At 34.3% G+C, this 15418-nt stretch overlaps 1 protein-coding gene across 7 annotated transcripts in view; it reads right to left on the bottom strand.

Annotated features, from left to right (window-relative positions):
• RIMS1 (regulating synaptic membrane exocytosis 1) overlaps positions 1 to 15418 on the bottom strand; it is a 701348-nt gene that overhangs the window by 178099 nt on the left and 507831 nt on the right. For 3 of the 7 annotated variants that reach the window (XM_006899388.1, XM_006899391.1, XM_006899390.1), the window contains exons 13-15: positions 14995 to 15120; positions 13367 to 13429; positions 7853 to 7942 (exon numbers count right to left, since the gene is read on the bottom strand). In XM_006899388.1, coding sequence (XP_006899450.1) covers positions 7853 to 7942; positions 13367 to 13429; positions 14995 to 15120 — 279 coding nt within the window. Of the gene's footprint in view, positions 1 to 7852; positions 7943 to 8396; positions 8511 to 8836; positions 8915 to 13366; positions 13430 to 14994; positions 15121 to 15418 lie in introns of those variants that run through there. The other 4 variants (XM_006899387.1, XM_006899392.1, XM_006899389.1 and 1 more) reach the window with 4 other exon arrangements.

Genomic DNA, 15418 nt, shown 5'->3' with positions numbered 1-15418 from the left:
CACGTTACATTTTCATATAACAATCTAATAAATTTGCTATAGGTGATATTGCTCATATAGTGAAATTAAATTAGCCTCTTTTAAAACCCTTTTTCCAAACAAACCTACTGAAAGTTACATTAGCTAGTTTAACACCATATAATTTGTTAACTAAAGAATATCTGTTGAAAGTTTCACTGCGTTCAGAAAATAAAAAGGGTCACTCTCTTGGCTATATGTTTGTGTTGCTTGCCTGTGAATTTCCTGTTGAAGAACTATATACATTAAGCACTGTACAGAAAAAAAAGTACGAATATGTAATTAAGTATTAAGAATAAAAAATCCCACGGTTTGTAGCAATCCAGTAAGATATAATGGTAAGCTAAACGAAAGAATTAACTGTGGTCATAGATATGATAAGACACACTGAAGTAATATAAGGAATTAGAATTGGCAGGCCTAGTTAAGCAATTAAATTGGTTTTAATTGTAGCTTCTCCCCTACTCACTAACACTGATATATTTATTAAAGCAAATGTATATTTGTTTAATTCTATAAGTAATACACATATATTTTGATAATGCATATATCTCCTGCAGAGTATAGTTAAGTTTAATTATCTAAAAATAAATTATATGGAAATTAAAGAACTCATTCCTATTCATAGCAGTAATGAAAAATCTTTGTTTTCTACCATTAAAACCCAAACAAGAATAAATATTGCAAGCAGGATACAGTTTTTAATTGTTTATTACTATTATTTAGGTTAGTTCTTTAAAAATATTTTTCCTCTGTTTTGTTCCAAATAGAATTTCACTGATTTTAATTAATAGTTACTGTGAAATAAACTCTATAAAATTTATTTCAATTTATACCGTTGAGTTTTAGATAAGAACCTACTGTTATTTTTGTCTCTCTTTCCTGAATGAAGAAAGATATTTAATAGAAGGATGTGTTATTTGAATACTACTTCTGTCCTCTCTCGACTGTTACCTTCATGCCACATCCTACGTAAGGTATTGTGTTAAAAGTAAGGGAGTTTTGTTAAAGATTTAGGCATGGGTTAAATAAATTCACCCTTTTAAACCAGACCGTCAGCAATAAGCAAAGGCTAAGTTCTGCTCTGAGACAAAAGTTGAGAATCCCTGCCTTGCAGAGGGAGCTCCTGTGGTTCAGTGAAACTAGCCTTTTATGTGTGATTTACTGGTGAGTTCGCAGAAGTAAAGCCACAGCTTCCAAAAAGTGCACTGCATTTACGGTCATATTTAGCTTTCTCATCTTTCTGTTTTACAGACAAGCTCACACATAGAGCCAATTTGGGATAGAGAATGCTAGTTAAAAGCCTCAAATTGAGGAGTTACTGAGCTAAAAAAATAGAATACTATCCCTAGAGACAGCAAAGACATAAAGTATATGATTACCTTCCCCAAGGAATTAACAATATAGTGGAAGAAACAGACACTCTACTAAGTGGAATAATGTGTTTCAATAAAATTTTTTAAGGTTATTTGAGTTCAGAAATTGAAAAGAAGAAAAAAAGAAACAGAAAACAATTCCAACTGGGTAAAAAAAAGGGGGAAAGGAAGGTTGAGAAAGGTTTTCAAAAAAGTTATGGTACTTAACCTGAATTCTGAAGGATAAACAATTTTTAAGCAGGCAACAAAAGAGGAAAGGTATTCAATTTTAATAAAAAAGATATTTTAGAAGATTTGTTATAAGGACTTCAGCTTATTAGAAATTAATGCAGGTAAAAGAGACTTTGGTAATGAAGAAAAAAGCCATCTGGATTTAAGGTTCAGGATTCTAACTTGGAGGAATTAATATTAGCATTGGTTGACCCACCTACTGAATAATGATGAGGAATTGAAGAACTGTTTGCATTCTTATTGTTACTGTCGAGTCAGAACCAATTGCCAGCTGACACTCTAGCCGACTTCTAAGGCAATGAATCACATGGGAAGAAAGTATCCATCTATCTATCCCTGTGGTGTTGGCCTAAAAGTGGCTTATTTTTAGCCATTTAGCTTCTAGTCTCCAGCTATCTTAACTGCAGGCACATGGTCTGGCAAATCAGCATGGTCTTCAAAATTAACATCAGCTGTGGAACTATGATAAGTGAAAGAGTGCTTCCCACACTGAGCAGCAAGACTTCACACAAGTGAGACTGTGGTGAAAGAGTGATCCTGGTGGTGGAGAGGTAGGCACTGTGGAGAAACTGTGGCAAGGTATGACCTGAGGCTTCTTGAATTTGTGCTGGCAACAGGTGGACTGTTGCTGTTCTTGCCTTTGATAATGGAAGGAAAAGCTGCTTGCTGCTTGCTGAATTGAAACTGGAGCCTGGACCAACTGAGGAGCTATGCCTTGAACTGTTGGGCTAAAACTTGGATTTGTTTTGGGTAATATTCTTTGCATCACACACTTTACAATTTTCTTCCCTAATAAATGTTATTTCTGGTACCATAACAGTGAGTCTGTGAATCAGCAACAAACATCTTGCTGCTGCTGCTGGGGCTTTACAAGCACTGTGGGGCTGGGCTACCCGTGGACTCCAGAACTGCTTTATGCTCTAAGTCGCTGAGGGGCTGTGCTATTCTCACTCTTTCTGGCTCTTCCAGAGAGAAACTCATGGTTCTGTGCTTCATGATCCATTTTCCCCTATTTAGACAATTCCTCCTTGGAGTTGCTTGCTGGTGGATTTGAACTTGGATTAGGCCACCAGGGTTCATCCTAGTTTCTAGATTTGTGACTGGCTAAGGGTCAAGGCCAACAATGGAGAAGGGAATTGAGGCGAAGGCAGTGTTTTGTTATAAAGTACTTGAAAAGGAAGAGAAGAGACTCAGTTTAAATATTTGGTAGATGAATTATCTAGCATTTATTTAAAAATTCAACTCACATACTTTGGACATCTTGCTAAGAGGTGCTATATCTTGGAGAGGAACTTGATGTTGATAAGGGTGGAGGGTCGGAGAAGGAAAGGAAGATCCTCAGTATGGTGGATTTACACGTTGACTGCTGCAAAGGGCTCTTGTGTGCTAGGAATTGGGAGGATGGCGCAGGACAAACCAGGGTTCAGATCTTTTGTTTATAAGATTGCTATGAGTCGTACTTGACTCAACGACTCCTGGCCAAGTACACTGTAGAGTCGTTGATATATATTAGAGAGGGAAGATTCCACCTTTACTGGTGGAAATACAATTTAAGAGAATGTTTTGTAAGGAGTCCTGGTGGTATAATATTGTATTTGGGGTTGCTAACAGAAAGGTCAGTAGATCAGGTCTATTATCTGACCACTAGAAGAACGATGGTCTGTCTCCTCCCTTTAAAGTCTATTGTTAACATCATGCTCTTGTTGTATACAATCAAATTGGAATCTACTCACAGCTGACCTTCTGGCAGGTTTTCAGAAGCTGAAAACTGCATAGGAGATGACTGCCCTGCTGTCTCCAACAGAACAACTGCTGGACCGAAACGGCCTTTGGGATTAGAGTGTGACTTCTTACCAAATGGGCCACCAGAGCTCCCTCATTGAGATTTAGAACCTTAGAAACCTGAAGCAGGCTTTGCCAGGAGCCAGAATCAACTGCAGGACAGTAGTTGGGATTTTAGTTTCCAGTTACTGATTTTGGAAGGAGCCCTTTTAACCTGGTGAATAGAGTGCTCAGTTGTTAACCAAAAGGTCAGCAGTTTTGAGCCACTCGAGACAATGATAAAGTAGTATGCTTCCGTAAATATTACAGCTTGAAAACCCAATGTTTTACTTAGTATTGTGGACTCGCTAGGAGTCAGAAAAGCCTCCGTGGTTGTGGCTTTATTATTTTTTTTGTAGTTAAATGCTGTTGAGCTGGGTTTGCCTTATAGTGACCCTATGTATGACAAACATAGAGTGATATGTGAGGGATAAAGCAGAAAACTGAGTCTGGAGCTGGGGGAGTATTTATCTATACCTCAAAGGATACAATGTCATAATAGGCATAAGAAAATCTGAGGGAAGTGTTTGAGGGATGAGACATACAAAAGATGGAGACTTTAATATAAAAAGTTGCAAGCTGCTGCAACATAATTTAAGGAGCTCCACAGAGTAGTGGGGAGTAGAAGTCAGACTGCAGAAAGTTGGAGTTCCTTGGATCTTATACAGTGGAAGCAAGAAGTTTATAAGAGCCTTTAATGAGCCTCCAATTAGGATACCAATGCTATGAAAGGTCAAAGAAAAAGACAAAACAGCTAAGAAAGAGAACTCTTCTTCAATGGCTCTAAAAGTCATGTCTCTGAATATTTAAATAATTTATTTCAACACCTGAGAAAGGAAGACTCAATAGTGACTCCTTCACTTATCAGGGAAGCCACAGAAATGACTGACCTCACACAGGTCAAATAAAGAGAAAAGAGAACGATGACCTTTACAAAGCCTTGAAAACAAATGGCGGCATTTGCTAGAGAAAAAAAGTAAAGAATCTTTATAGTAAAATATATTTGGTAGGATATAATTGGTCTTGGTGACTCTGTGTTAAGAAGCTTTGATGCAATCTCAAAGGCACATGATTCGAATCCACTAGCGGTTCCATGGGAAATGGATGAGCAATCTCCTCCTGTGCAATTAATGGCTCCTGAAAACCTACTGGAGGGTCAGCTATGGGGAGGTTCCCACGTGATGCTACACAACAACAACAACAACAAAGAGAAATTTCTTTATTTATATAGCCTCAGGGGTTGGGAAATGAGTAATTTGTATTTCCCCCCTATTTGTGCACTTAGGCTATACAATGGAGAAGCTCCAAAATGGAAATGGCTTTCTATGTGAACAGTTTCCACATTCATTGCTCAAAACACATATATTAATCTGATACAAACCATTTTAATAAGGTGGAACAGATGAGTTTAATCATCTCAAACTCCTTTAGGTAAAGAGTATGTTATAGTGTCTGAAGTTCCCAGTATTTTTTTAATTTGTAGTAAAGTTTGGTGGTGGGTATTGACAGTACTTTAAATATTTCACCCCTCATGCTGAATGAAACAAGGCCTAATTTGTGAGAATACTTCAGGAATCAGTTTTAAAGTGGCAAACAGCAAAGAAGTGTCCATCAGAATGCAGTACAACCAACAAACGGTTTAACTTTAATAGTTCATATGGAAGTGGACATATGTTACTTTCTTAAGAATATGAAATTAGGTTTTATTTTCCGCAATATCTACTACATGCATATTATACATTAACATATTAAGTCCTACCATTAATTCGAGATATCAAGTAGCCAGGCAAGTCCATTAAGTCCCCTCTTTCTAACCCCTGCATATCCCACCGGCAACTTGAGAGAGAATAAAGGTACCTGACACTGATAATTCCTGCTTCAAAACTGCTGACTGGTGTATGCGTACCATAGGATAATTTTTATTCCCATACTAGAAAGATATAAGGTGTGTCATTTACTTGCTGGCAACTTATCTCACTTTATTTTCTTGGAAATCAAAGGATCCCTCAAGACTTATCATCTTTAATAATGCCAATTCCTATCCTCTTCTATTTCTTTAATGGGAAATTTCTAATTATTTTAACATGGTGAATACAGTTATTCAATGCTATTTTTCTTCTATCAAAGGTAATGAAATTTTGAAACTGCCACTGAGTCAATTCCACTTACAGTGACCCTGCAGGACAGAGTATAACTACCATAAGGTTTCTCCTAACTCTTTCTCTTAAGGAAACATTCACCTTTCTCTGATGGAGTGGCTTCTGGATTCCAAGTGCTGAACTTTTGGTTAGCAGCATTCACATGTACCACCAGGACTCACGTGTGTTATAAATGTGTCCTAACCATTTGTCTCCAGGTTGACCTGTTTTAAGGGTGCCCTGGTGGTGTAGTGACTAATTCATCATGCTGCTATCCAAAAGGTCAGCAGTTGTAATTCTCTAGCTGCTTCCATGAGGGTAAAGTTAGGCAGTCCCCTCCCGTAAGGATATATAGTCTTGGAAACCCAACAGAGGTCATTGTGTTGGAACCGCCTCAATGACAGTGGGATATAAAAGATTCAGAGCTCTAGAGGCATAACAGGTTAAGTATTTTGACAGCTAACTAAAAGGTTAGCAGTGTAGGCCCACCAGGCTTTCCATGAAAGAAAGATGAAACTTATTAAAATTTATAGCTTTGGAAAATCCAATTGATGGTCATTATGAGTTGGAATGTACTTGAAGGCAAGAGTACCTAGGAGGTTAGTCACTAGCATGTAGATTTTTGATCTCTATGGTTTCAGTGTCAAAAGGGAACGTAATGCTGGACAGGCTTCATTACAGGAATAAGCCTGTCCTGTCCAGCACAGGAGCCATGAGCCACATAAGGCTACTGAGCATTCAAATATGATTAATTTGAATGGCGATATTTTATAAGTACAAAATATACACTGGATTTCAAAGAATTGTCTGATCAAAATGCAAAATATCTCAGCAATAGTACTGATTATACGTAAAAATGTTAGTTATTATATATTATGTTCAATGAGTTATTAAATACGAGTGCTAGAAAATTTTCAATGACTAGATGGCTGGCATATTTCTATTAGATAGTACTCATGTAGATACTAAAAATATTAAAAATATTTTATAGACTTGTACAATCTATTTTTTTTTACATAACAAGGAAGCATATTAGAAAGTTGTAATAAGGTTTTGCTTAATTCCTTTGTTCTAACTGGATGGGACTCAACAACAACAACACTGACTTCAGAAGTCAATAGTCTTTTCAACTAAAATGCCTATGATAAATGTAAAATATAAAATATGAATTAGAATTATTTTTTCCTATTCTATCTTTTACAAGTGTAAAATAAAAAATCTTTAAAATTATATTTTTTAAAAAGTAGTAGTCTCTTACAATTAATATTTATAATTATACTTAAAAATAGAACCATATACCTGTTTCTATGATTTAATTCCTAGAATAAAATACCTCATTAGTAGACAAATAGTTTCAGACCAGATAGGGCACTAAAGAAAAGCTTTACATAGACTTTGAAGATGGTGGGCTATTTTTTCCTCAAGATTTGTAAAGAACTAATTTGTAAATTTCCTCTGAATGTGTTTTAATGAGATAGAGACAGTTACATACAAGACTTTAAATTACCAACAAGTTTGCTGGAATAGAATGTTCCATCATAATGTAAAAATTAATTACCACAATTAGGTGATAATATAACATGTAGTCACTGACTGTATCTGGATTAAAATAAAAATTATTTATTAATCAACCAATTATAACTTTTTAGCAAAAATTGTGAGTGGACCTATATCTATATCTATTTATTTGTAAATTACCAGAAATCTATGATCAATAACTTTTTACTATCAAATCTATTGATCTATTTTTTTTCTTTAAGACTATGCTGGTTAAAAAATGAATATAGATGCTTAAGGAAAGTGTACTATCTAATCAGAATTTTTGTGTGGAATTTGTGAGATGCCTTAAAAACCTGTAATTACTATTTATCAGTAGAACTAATGGAAAAGTGACCCTCCCATTTTTATGAAGTAAAATACTGGACCTTGTAACATCATCAGCATACTGAAGACTCCCTAAGAAGTTTAGAAATAAAACTAGTCAAAGGCAACAAAAAGGAGAAAGCAGCAGCCAGAAGCAGGTACAAATTACACTATACCATTTGCAACAACATACATAGAAATATGTGTATGTGTCTCCTTGAGGTTTTCCACATACTCATATCTCTACATAGACATGTATAATAAGGTAAGGGAAGTGTAAGACAATTAGCAAAGTGAACATGAATGAATAAACCTATGAAAGACTCACATGGAACAAAACAAAGTGACCGGAGGGAAAATCACTAGTACAAATGATAAGAAATTAAGAAAGTCTTCATTTTATACCTTTCTCGTTCTGGTGAATGCAAACTAGTATCTGGTCTCAAGCAGTTGGTACTAGCACTCCTAGCCCTGTCAAGGGAGGGCTGCAGTTCACTAGTGCCAGTGCATTGCATCCAGTGGTAGAAGAGAAAGACAAAGAAAACAAAGGAAGACCATGTTAGAGAGTAAAGCATAAAATAATGTCCCATTTACATAAAATGTAGAATCATTGTGATTCAGTTCATAAGGGTGTGAGAGAGCTGACAGGATGGTAGAGCAAAATTTTGTTTAGAAAATGAAACTAAACAAACATTATGCTTGGATGGCTTTGCATAATTTTTTCAAAGGGTCTCATATTAAAAATGAGACTAAATCACACCTACTTATGAAAAAATTTGGTACAGGAAGCACTGAAACAAATGCCTTAAACTTCATTACCAAGAACAGATGCCACACCAAAACAAAATGAAGGACATCAGAGGAGAAATTATTGTACAACTCAACTACATTGGTTCACAACACTGGACAATGGAAGTGGAAGACAGGAGCACTTCCATAAATTTCTTACCTAACCAATATTTCATCAGTGTATTTCAATATTCTTGAGTTAACGGATTCATGATGAAGGGATATGTTCTGTCTAGTCACTGATTTGGTTTTAGTATGTGCAGGCAAAATAGAGCTTCACAAATTAAAATTATTAAAAAAAATTAATTTTCATAATTAAAATCAACAAGAAAAACAAGCAGTACATAACAAAGAGTACATTTAGAACTAAACAGGATTTAGTTAAAGTCATTTTATAGAATTAATGAATTCCATAATGAAAAATGTTTCTAGCTATCATTAATGCTAATTAATTAAAATCTTAATGAAATAATTAGTTAACATTACTTTTAAAAGGGAAATGTTAATGATTTATTAGAATGTAACTTTGCTATTTTTGTAGGCAAGGGATTAAAGATTAGGGATTAATTTATAACTGGGACTCACTGTTAACACTCTTACCTGTAAATATTCCAGTGAGAACCATTCTCTAACAAAGGCATCTTGGGTGGTAAAGATTTATAGTGCCTAACAAGATGTCTGGAACACGGTAACACAAACACCCAGGAAATAGAAAAATATATATGAAGCAAATGATATGAAGATATGGCAAGATTAAAGGGCTGTACAGCTATAAGCAGAGATAAGTCTTTTTCCTTGTTTGCTTTTCTTAGAACCATGATAGAAATTATTTGAAGGGATGATTAGAATTTAAAAAATATAAAATCATAAGATTATAAGTGAGATTAGATAATAATTTAATAATATAAAGCCTCAAAATGATAATAACTCAGTTATAAAATATATGCCTTTACTCAGCTATATTTATTTTAAATAATGTTTAAATTTATATATTATCATTTAGTCTTGTTTCTAGGTATGTTAACAAATCACAGGCATAAGTGCTAATCAAGTCATTAATGTAATTTAGATGGTAAAATATAACTAAAATAGGCAATCTTGTAAAAATACCAGAGAACTGACCAGCATTCTAAGGATGAGGGCAGTTATGGTATTGGACAGAAGTAAAGAACAGAAAGAATGCAAGTGCAAAAAAATTACTGCAAAGAAATAATTATTCCTGTTTGTCAGCTCTGAACCCAAATCCAGCCACAGTAAAATTTTCCTCTGGGAAATGGATAAGACAGGCATCAGACGTGAACTTGAATTTGAAGTTTTGCATTACGAGAAATAAGACTCAATTTTATCTGAATGTCTTTATCTGAAAGACTTCTCTTGTTTTTAAAACCAAAGGCAAACTAGGTCAGCTCAATAACTACTATTGTTGTGTACCACAGAGTTGTAACTGACCCATAGCTGACCCGCCAGTGGGTTTTCAGAGGCAGTTAATCACATGCGAGGAGACTGCCCATTCTTCTCCCAGGAACAGCTAGTAGCCTTGAACTGTGTGCCCTCAGGATTGCAGCACAGTTTCTTGTCAGGAGGCCACCAGAATTCTCCAATTACTATTGTATTTTTTTTAAAAAAATAATTACTTCTATATATAATATAATTATTGTTTAATAATAACACAACAGTAAGAACAACAAAACATGTTTAACTTTCACTCAGGTATACTAACTAGATAAAAGGATAGACATTAAGGATATAATAAACTTTGTTGGATCACTATGAGCTGATTTAATAGCACTTAACAGGAAGCAACAAAATACCATATTCCAAGTTGTTTCATTCATGTTAACACTAGTAGCCAAATGAAAGGAAATTGCTTATTCAATTTAAAAATGGATCAGAGTACCATACTGTAATCTGATACATACCATACATATTCAGATGAAATTTTAATTAAATAAATTTAGAGTTAATACGGATGTTAGAGACTAAAATTGTCTCTAGTTGTAAACTTTGGCAAATATCTTTAGTAATCAGTTGCTGGAGTGGCATCCACTTCCAAAATAGCTTGCCTCTGGAAACTCTAAGAACCTAGAGAAACAATGAAAGTTCTACAAGTATTCAGGTCTTTTGTTCATAGGGTTGCTATGAGTTGTCTACGACTTGACAGCACTTAACAACAACAAGTTGCTACACAACTTTTCTAACTAATTGGCTCAAAGTAACATCCTTCTTTCTTTGATTTTTCTAGGACTACTCTAAAGGGAGGTCAGCAGATGATGGGACACAAAATGAAAAGCAGCATGGAATTTTTAGTCATGGTTTGGCTGTTATTTACTGGATATATTCAAGGCTAGTTCTAGTTAAGTCACTAATACTGCTTATACAAATTAGGGAAACAAACATCTGTCCACAGGATGCTGTGAGAAAGAAAGGGTATAACAGGCATATCATGTAGCTGAGATATTATGGGATAGCTACAATATTTTTGTACAACGTGATTGCCTCAGATATTTTATTAAAAAAATAGCTAAACAATTTGGGGGATATGGATTAAACGAACAGATATAAATTTCTTTAACAAAAATGCACACTTCAAGGGGGTGCACTATATATCTCCAAGGGGACTGTTTAATATGCAAAGTTCCCCAAATCTGTGATTTAACAGAATTTGGTGAAGCATATTACAGAACAAATTCCTCAAGGCACAAGATTGGAACAGTAGTTTGGTGCAAGATATCAGTAGATAATAAATTTTCATTTTATTACTTCAGTTAAACTTTCTCAGCAATTTTACTTATCCATAAACAAGAATAATAATATCCATATCACATAAATACTATCAAGAAATTGAGATAAAGTACATTATTTAACAATGTATAGGTATTCAAGAAGAAATGTGATTTTCCTCAAGTTTTCAAGGAAAACTAAACCTTCAGGCTATATTTTTTTAAAAGCCTTAAGTGAATTTAATAAAATTTTGAGAGGATGAAATTAAGATTTTAGTATATCTGCACTACACTAATATAGTTCTGTAATTTATAATGAATTAAAACTACATTATTGACAGATGTGATTCTTTTACACACAAGTTAATATATTATTTTATTCAGATAGAAGTGAAATGTTTAAATAAACACACTGAAGGATAATACTTATTCTGGCTCTGTACATTTGACTGGCTATTTTTCTACATCTCATGCTGTTGTAATAATGTTAGTAGCAGGACATGATCTGCCTTTAAAGAATACTCATGTATTTTTAAACAGGCTAAACATAAATATTCTAAGCCAGTAAATATAAAGTTAACAAAAAGATTATAAACCTTTAAACAAATAATAAAATGGAGTACAGAATTATTAGCAAAGTATCGATCCTGGATAGAAGATTCTACAGAAGTATGAAAATATCATTTTGCATTTCCTAATATCGTTAAGTTCTTCCTTAAAAAATAAGAGACACTTATAGCTCTTTAATTTTTACTAATGCTGTTGTTGCTGTGTATTGTGGAGCGAGAGCTGGCCCTTAGCGGACCCTCCAGCGGGTTTTGAGAGGTAGTAAATATCACGAGAGGAGATTGTCCATCTTTCTCCCTCGGAGCAGCCGAGGATTTGAACTATGTGCCTTTGGTATGGTAATGCAGTTCTTTACCACTAGGCCACCAGAGCTTCCTACTACTGATATTAGAATGTAATAAATATCCACATACTAAGGGTCAGGCATACATCAGGAACCTGATAACTATAAAAGATGTTCTGTGATTTTAATTTGTAATTATATTAAAAGTTCCATGAGAAAATTTCCTGACATTTTGCTATTAACCAATGATTTATCAGGAGTGACTCAGAAGCCTGGGCATTTTATCATTCTAAGAAATGTGAGTTAGTTTTTACTATTAATATTATGAATATTTATATTTCCCTTATTTTTTATAAGATTGGTAAATAAAACCTTTATTATCTGTTTCCTGTGGTACCAGAAACCAAGGCAGCAGGAGTTATGCAATGGGATGATTTCATTGAGTGGACTACAGTTCTCCCGGTGGACCAAACGAATCTTACACATTTACTTGCATACCAGTTAGAGCCATTTCTTTTTCCTTACTTTTAACTGGTAAAATTATTTTAAAATAATGTGTCTATTTACGCAAATGACTTACTACTTCCCGACTTTCTGTTCACTGTTGTTGCGTACTGTGGAGTCAGAATAGACCCATAGCTGACCCTCTGATGGGTTTTCAGAGGCAGTTAATAGCACGGGAGGAGATTGCCCATCCTTCTCCCGTGGAGGAGCTGATGGAATTCGAACTGCATGCCTTCAGGATTGCAACACAGCTTCTTGCCATTAGCCATGAGAGCTCCCTTTCTGTTCACTAGACACAGCAAAAATATTTATAGTCTATTTCTACAAGTAACTTATAAAGCTTTTACTTTAAATATGAAATTGATGAGGACAATGAGACTAAACTAAGCTCCAACTTACAGCCAAGTATTGCAGCCCTTTGTTGCCCCATCTTTACAGTTATCACATTGCTGCATGGCTGTCAGTGTTTGAACATGGGGAGGAGCAGGGAAAGGAGTTTTAGATGTTAATGGTCCAAATACCTCTTTATCTAGAAAGGAACTGAAACGCTGCCATTAAAAAGAAACTGGTAAAGATTTAATTAAAAGCAAACAGAATATAAATAACAGTACATTTGAAAAGAAAATGAAAAGGCCAAAACAAAATACAATCACAGAAACACTTACATTGCCGTGCACAAAGGATCAAAGTTTTAGTGACTAGACAGGTGTGTGTGTGTGTGTGTGTGTGTGTGTGTACGCACGTGCGCGCACTGGGGGTGGAAAACACAATGCAGAAATCTCTTTATAGAATTTTAAATGTAAATATTGAGCCTGTTCCAAAGAGGCTCCCCTTTGGTCTGTGGATTTTGAACATATAGAGAGTGAAATAGACTGTCAAAGAGCACAAGCAAAATTTATCTGTGCCCTTTTTCATGACATCTATACAAACTAAAAAAAATTTCAGCTATTTGAGAGATTTTTACTTATATGTAACAATAAGGAAGAGATGGAAAAATCGTAGAACGGAAAGCAAACCACCACACAACAGTGACCGTCACCAAATCCCTGTATTTACCTGGTAGTATGTAGGCATTCTGCACTTCGTCCTCGTTTTGCTCTGGGCAGCATAAGAAGCTCACTGCACAGACAGGATGGATGGTGAGTGAAACAGATATAAAGGATGAGGCATCAAATGACATGGGTTATGCCAATGGTGTGCCAATGAGAACAGAAAAAGGAAAGAAACCAGATTGTCTGCACTAGCAGTATTTGTTTGAGAGGTTAAATAAAAATAAACATGACAGTATTTTAAAAACTTAAACAATAAAGTACAAATATTATGGTAGAAGTTCTCTGAGTTGTTGCTCATTTGCTGTTAATATTTACAAATCATTTCACAGAAAAACAAAGCAATTAAACAAACAAACAAAAAAATCACCAAAATAAGCCTTCCCCAAAGAAGACATGGAAATCTATTTCTAGATACTTGGTTATTTTAATGACTTTTTAAAGGCTTGCAAATGTGACCTTTTTATATTAGTGAGAACCCTAAACCTTTTTACATTTTTATTATAGCAAAGCATGATAGTTTATATTCTTTATAATCCCACTGAAATACAATATTATACTATTTTTTAACCAACTCAGAATTTTAGAATTGATTAGTATTATTTTATTTTAAAATCACTACCTTTTCTATACTAAAATTAATTTCACTAAATAAAATATCCTGATCAAAAAGGCCTTTGTTTTCTCTCATGTAAAATCAGTGACCTAAATAAATGTGGAACAAATGGCCCTCACTTAACTCAAGCTGAGCAATATGGAGCCTATTCCTCAAAAGGTTCCTTGTTCTAGAAAGGTATCACTTCGCATAGTAGGATAATTATGAAGGCAACAAGGTCTACTCTATCCTTGATTCATGGCAACAAAGCAATCATTCATGTCCATTAACACTTCTTTACACACCATAGAATACTCTTCCACTAAAGAAAACTAAAAAAGTATATTGAACTAGATGGGTCTCACAAATCACAGAACAAGTTCCTGATCAAGCATACTGTATGCATATGTGGCCGCTCTGAGGAGAAATTTTGTGAGTATGTAGAAACAAGAGTCACAGCAAAGACTTATAATAATCTCTTCATGATATATGTGCATAAACATATGCAGCATTAAACTCAAACATATATCCATACAAAATAGAATATAACACTATAGTTTGCACTTAATAAACACTTTTCTGGAAATACATACTATAGAATAAGAGGCATAAAACAAATTAAAAACATTGCCAAAGTTTTCTCAATATCTCTTAACATTGATTGTCTTTCAGATGACCCATATCCAAAGCTATCTTGTTAGCTACCTAAGTAATATTCTAAATACTGTAGCTTGCAAAAAACAAAATAATTACAAATTGCTGATACTGGGTACCTTAAATAATTTAAAATCAGCATCTAAGTTAATGAAAAGATATACCACTTAAATTGGTTATAAATAAATTTTAATTTTGCTTAAAAAAGGCAAAAATTTAAATACGTCTTAGTGTTGAATCTCTAGTAGAATATCTTAACAGGTGTTTCTTGAGAGAATTTAAGTTTTGAATAATGACATATTTTACCTTCTAAAGTACTAAGCCAAGATATCTGTAATATATTAAAAGAGAAAAAACTTAAAATGTTGTATGATTTAGACAAATACCTGTCTTGTTCTGATAAATACTGACTATCCACATCTCTGGATCTGTGATCAACTGGACTTCGGGAGGCATCATGGTGTCTAGTTGGAGAACGTGACCTTCTTGTTGGATGAATTTCATCTAAACTCCTAAAATGATACCAAAATTCATATTTGTTAAATAAAGCACACTATCTTCCCCAAAATGGCAGAGAGACTGAAAGAAAATAATTTTCAACAATGGCATTGGTAAATAAGTGACATGGCTGGCATTGTGGCCCAAATCCCATTTTATCAATGAGTTAATGGTATTTACTGCATAAGAATATTCTGTCCATGCTGTATTTCTCCAACTTTATTTCAAACATCAATCAAAAATGTTTTCATTTTCATATGTATTAATCAAAGGTACATTTCAGGATTAAGCTGAAATAAAGCACTAAAATAT

Source organism: Elephantulus edwardii, unplaced genomic scaffold, assembly GCF_000299155.1.
Source record: "Elephantulus edwardii isolate Elephantulus edwardi_28Jun2011 unplaced genomic scaffold, EleEdw1.0 scaffold00255, whole genome shotgun sequence".
Lineage (NCBI taxonomy): Eukaryota > Metazoa > Chordata > Mammalia > Macroscelidea > Macroscelididae > Elephantulus > Elephantulus edwardii.
This window is presented reverse-complemented; position numbering and strand designations above follow the sequence as displayed.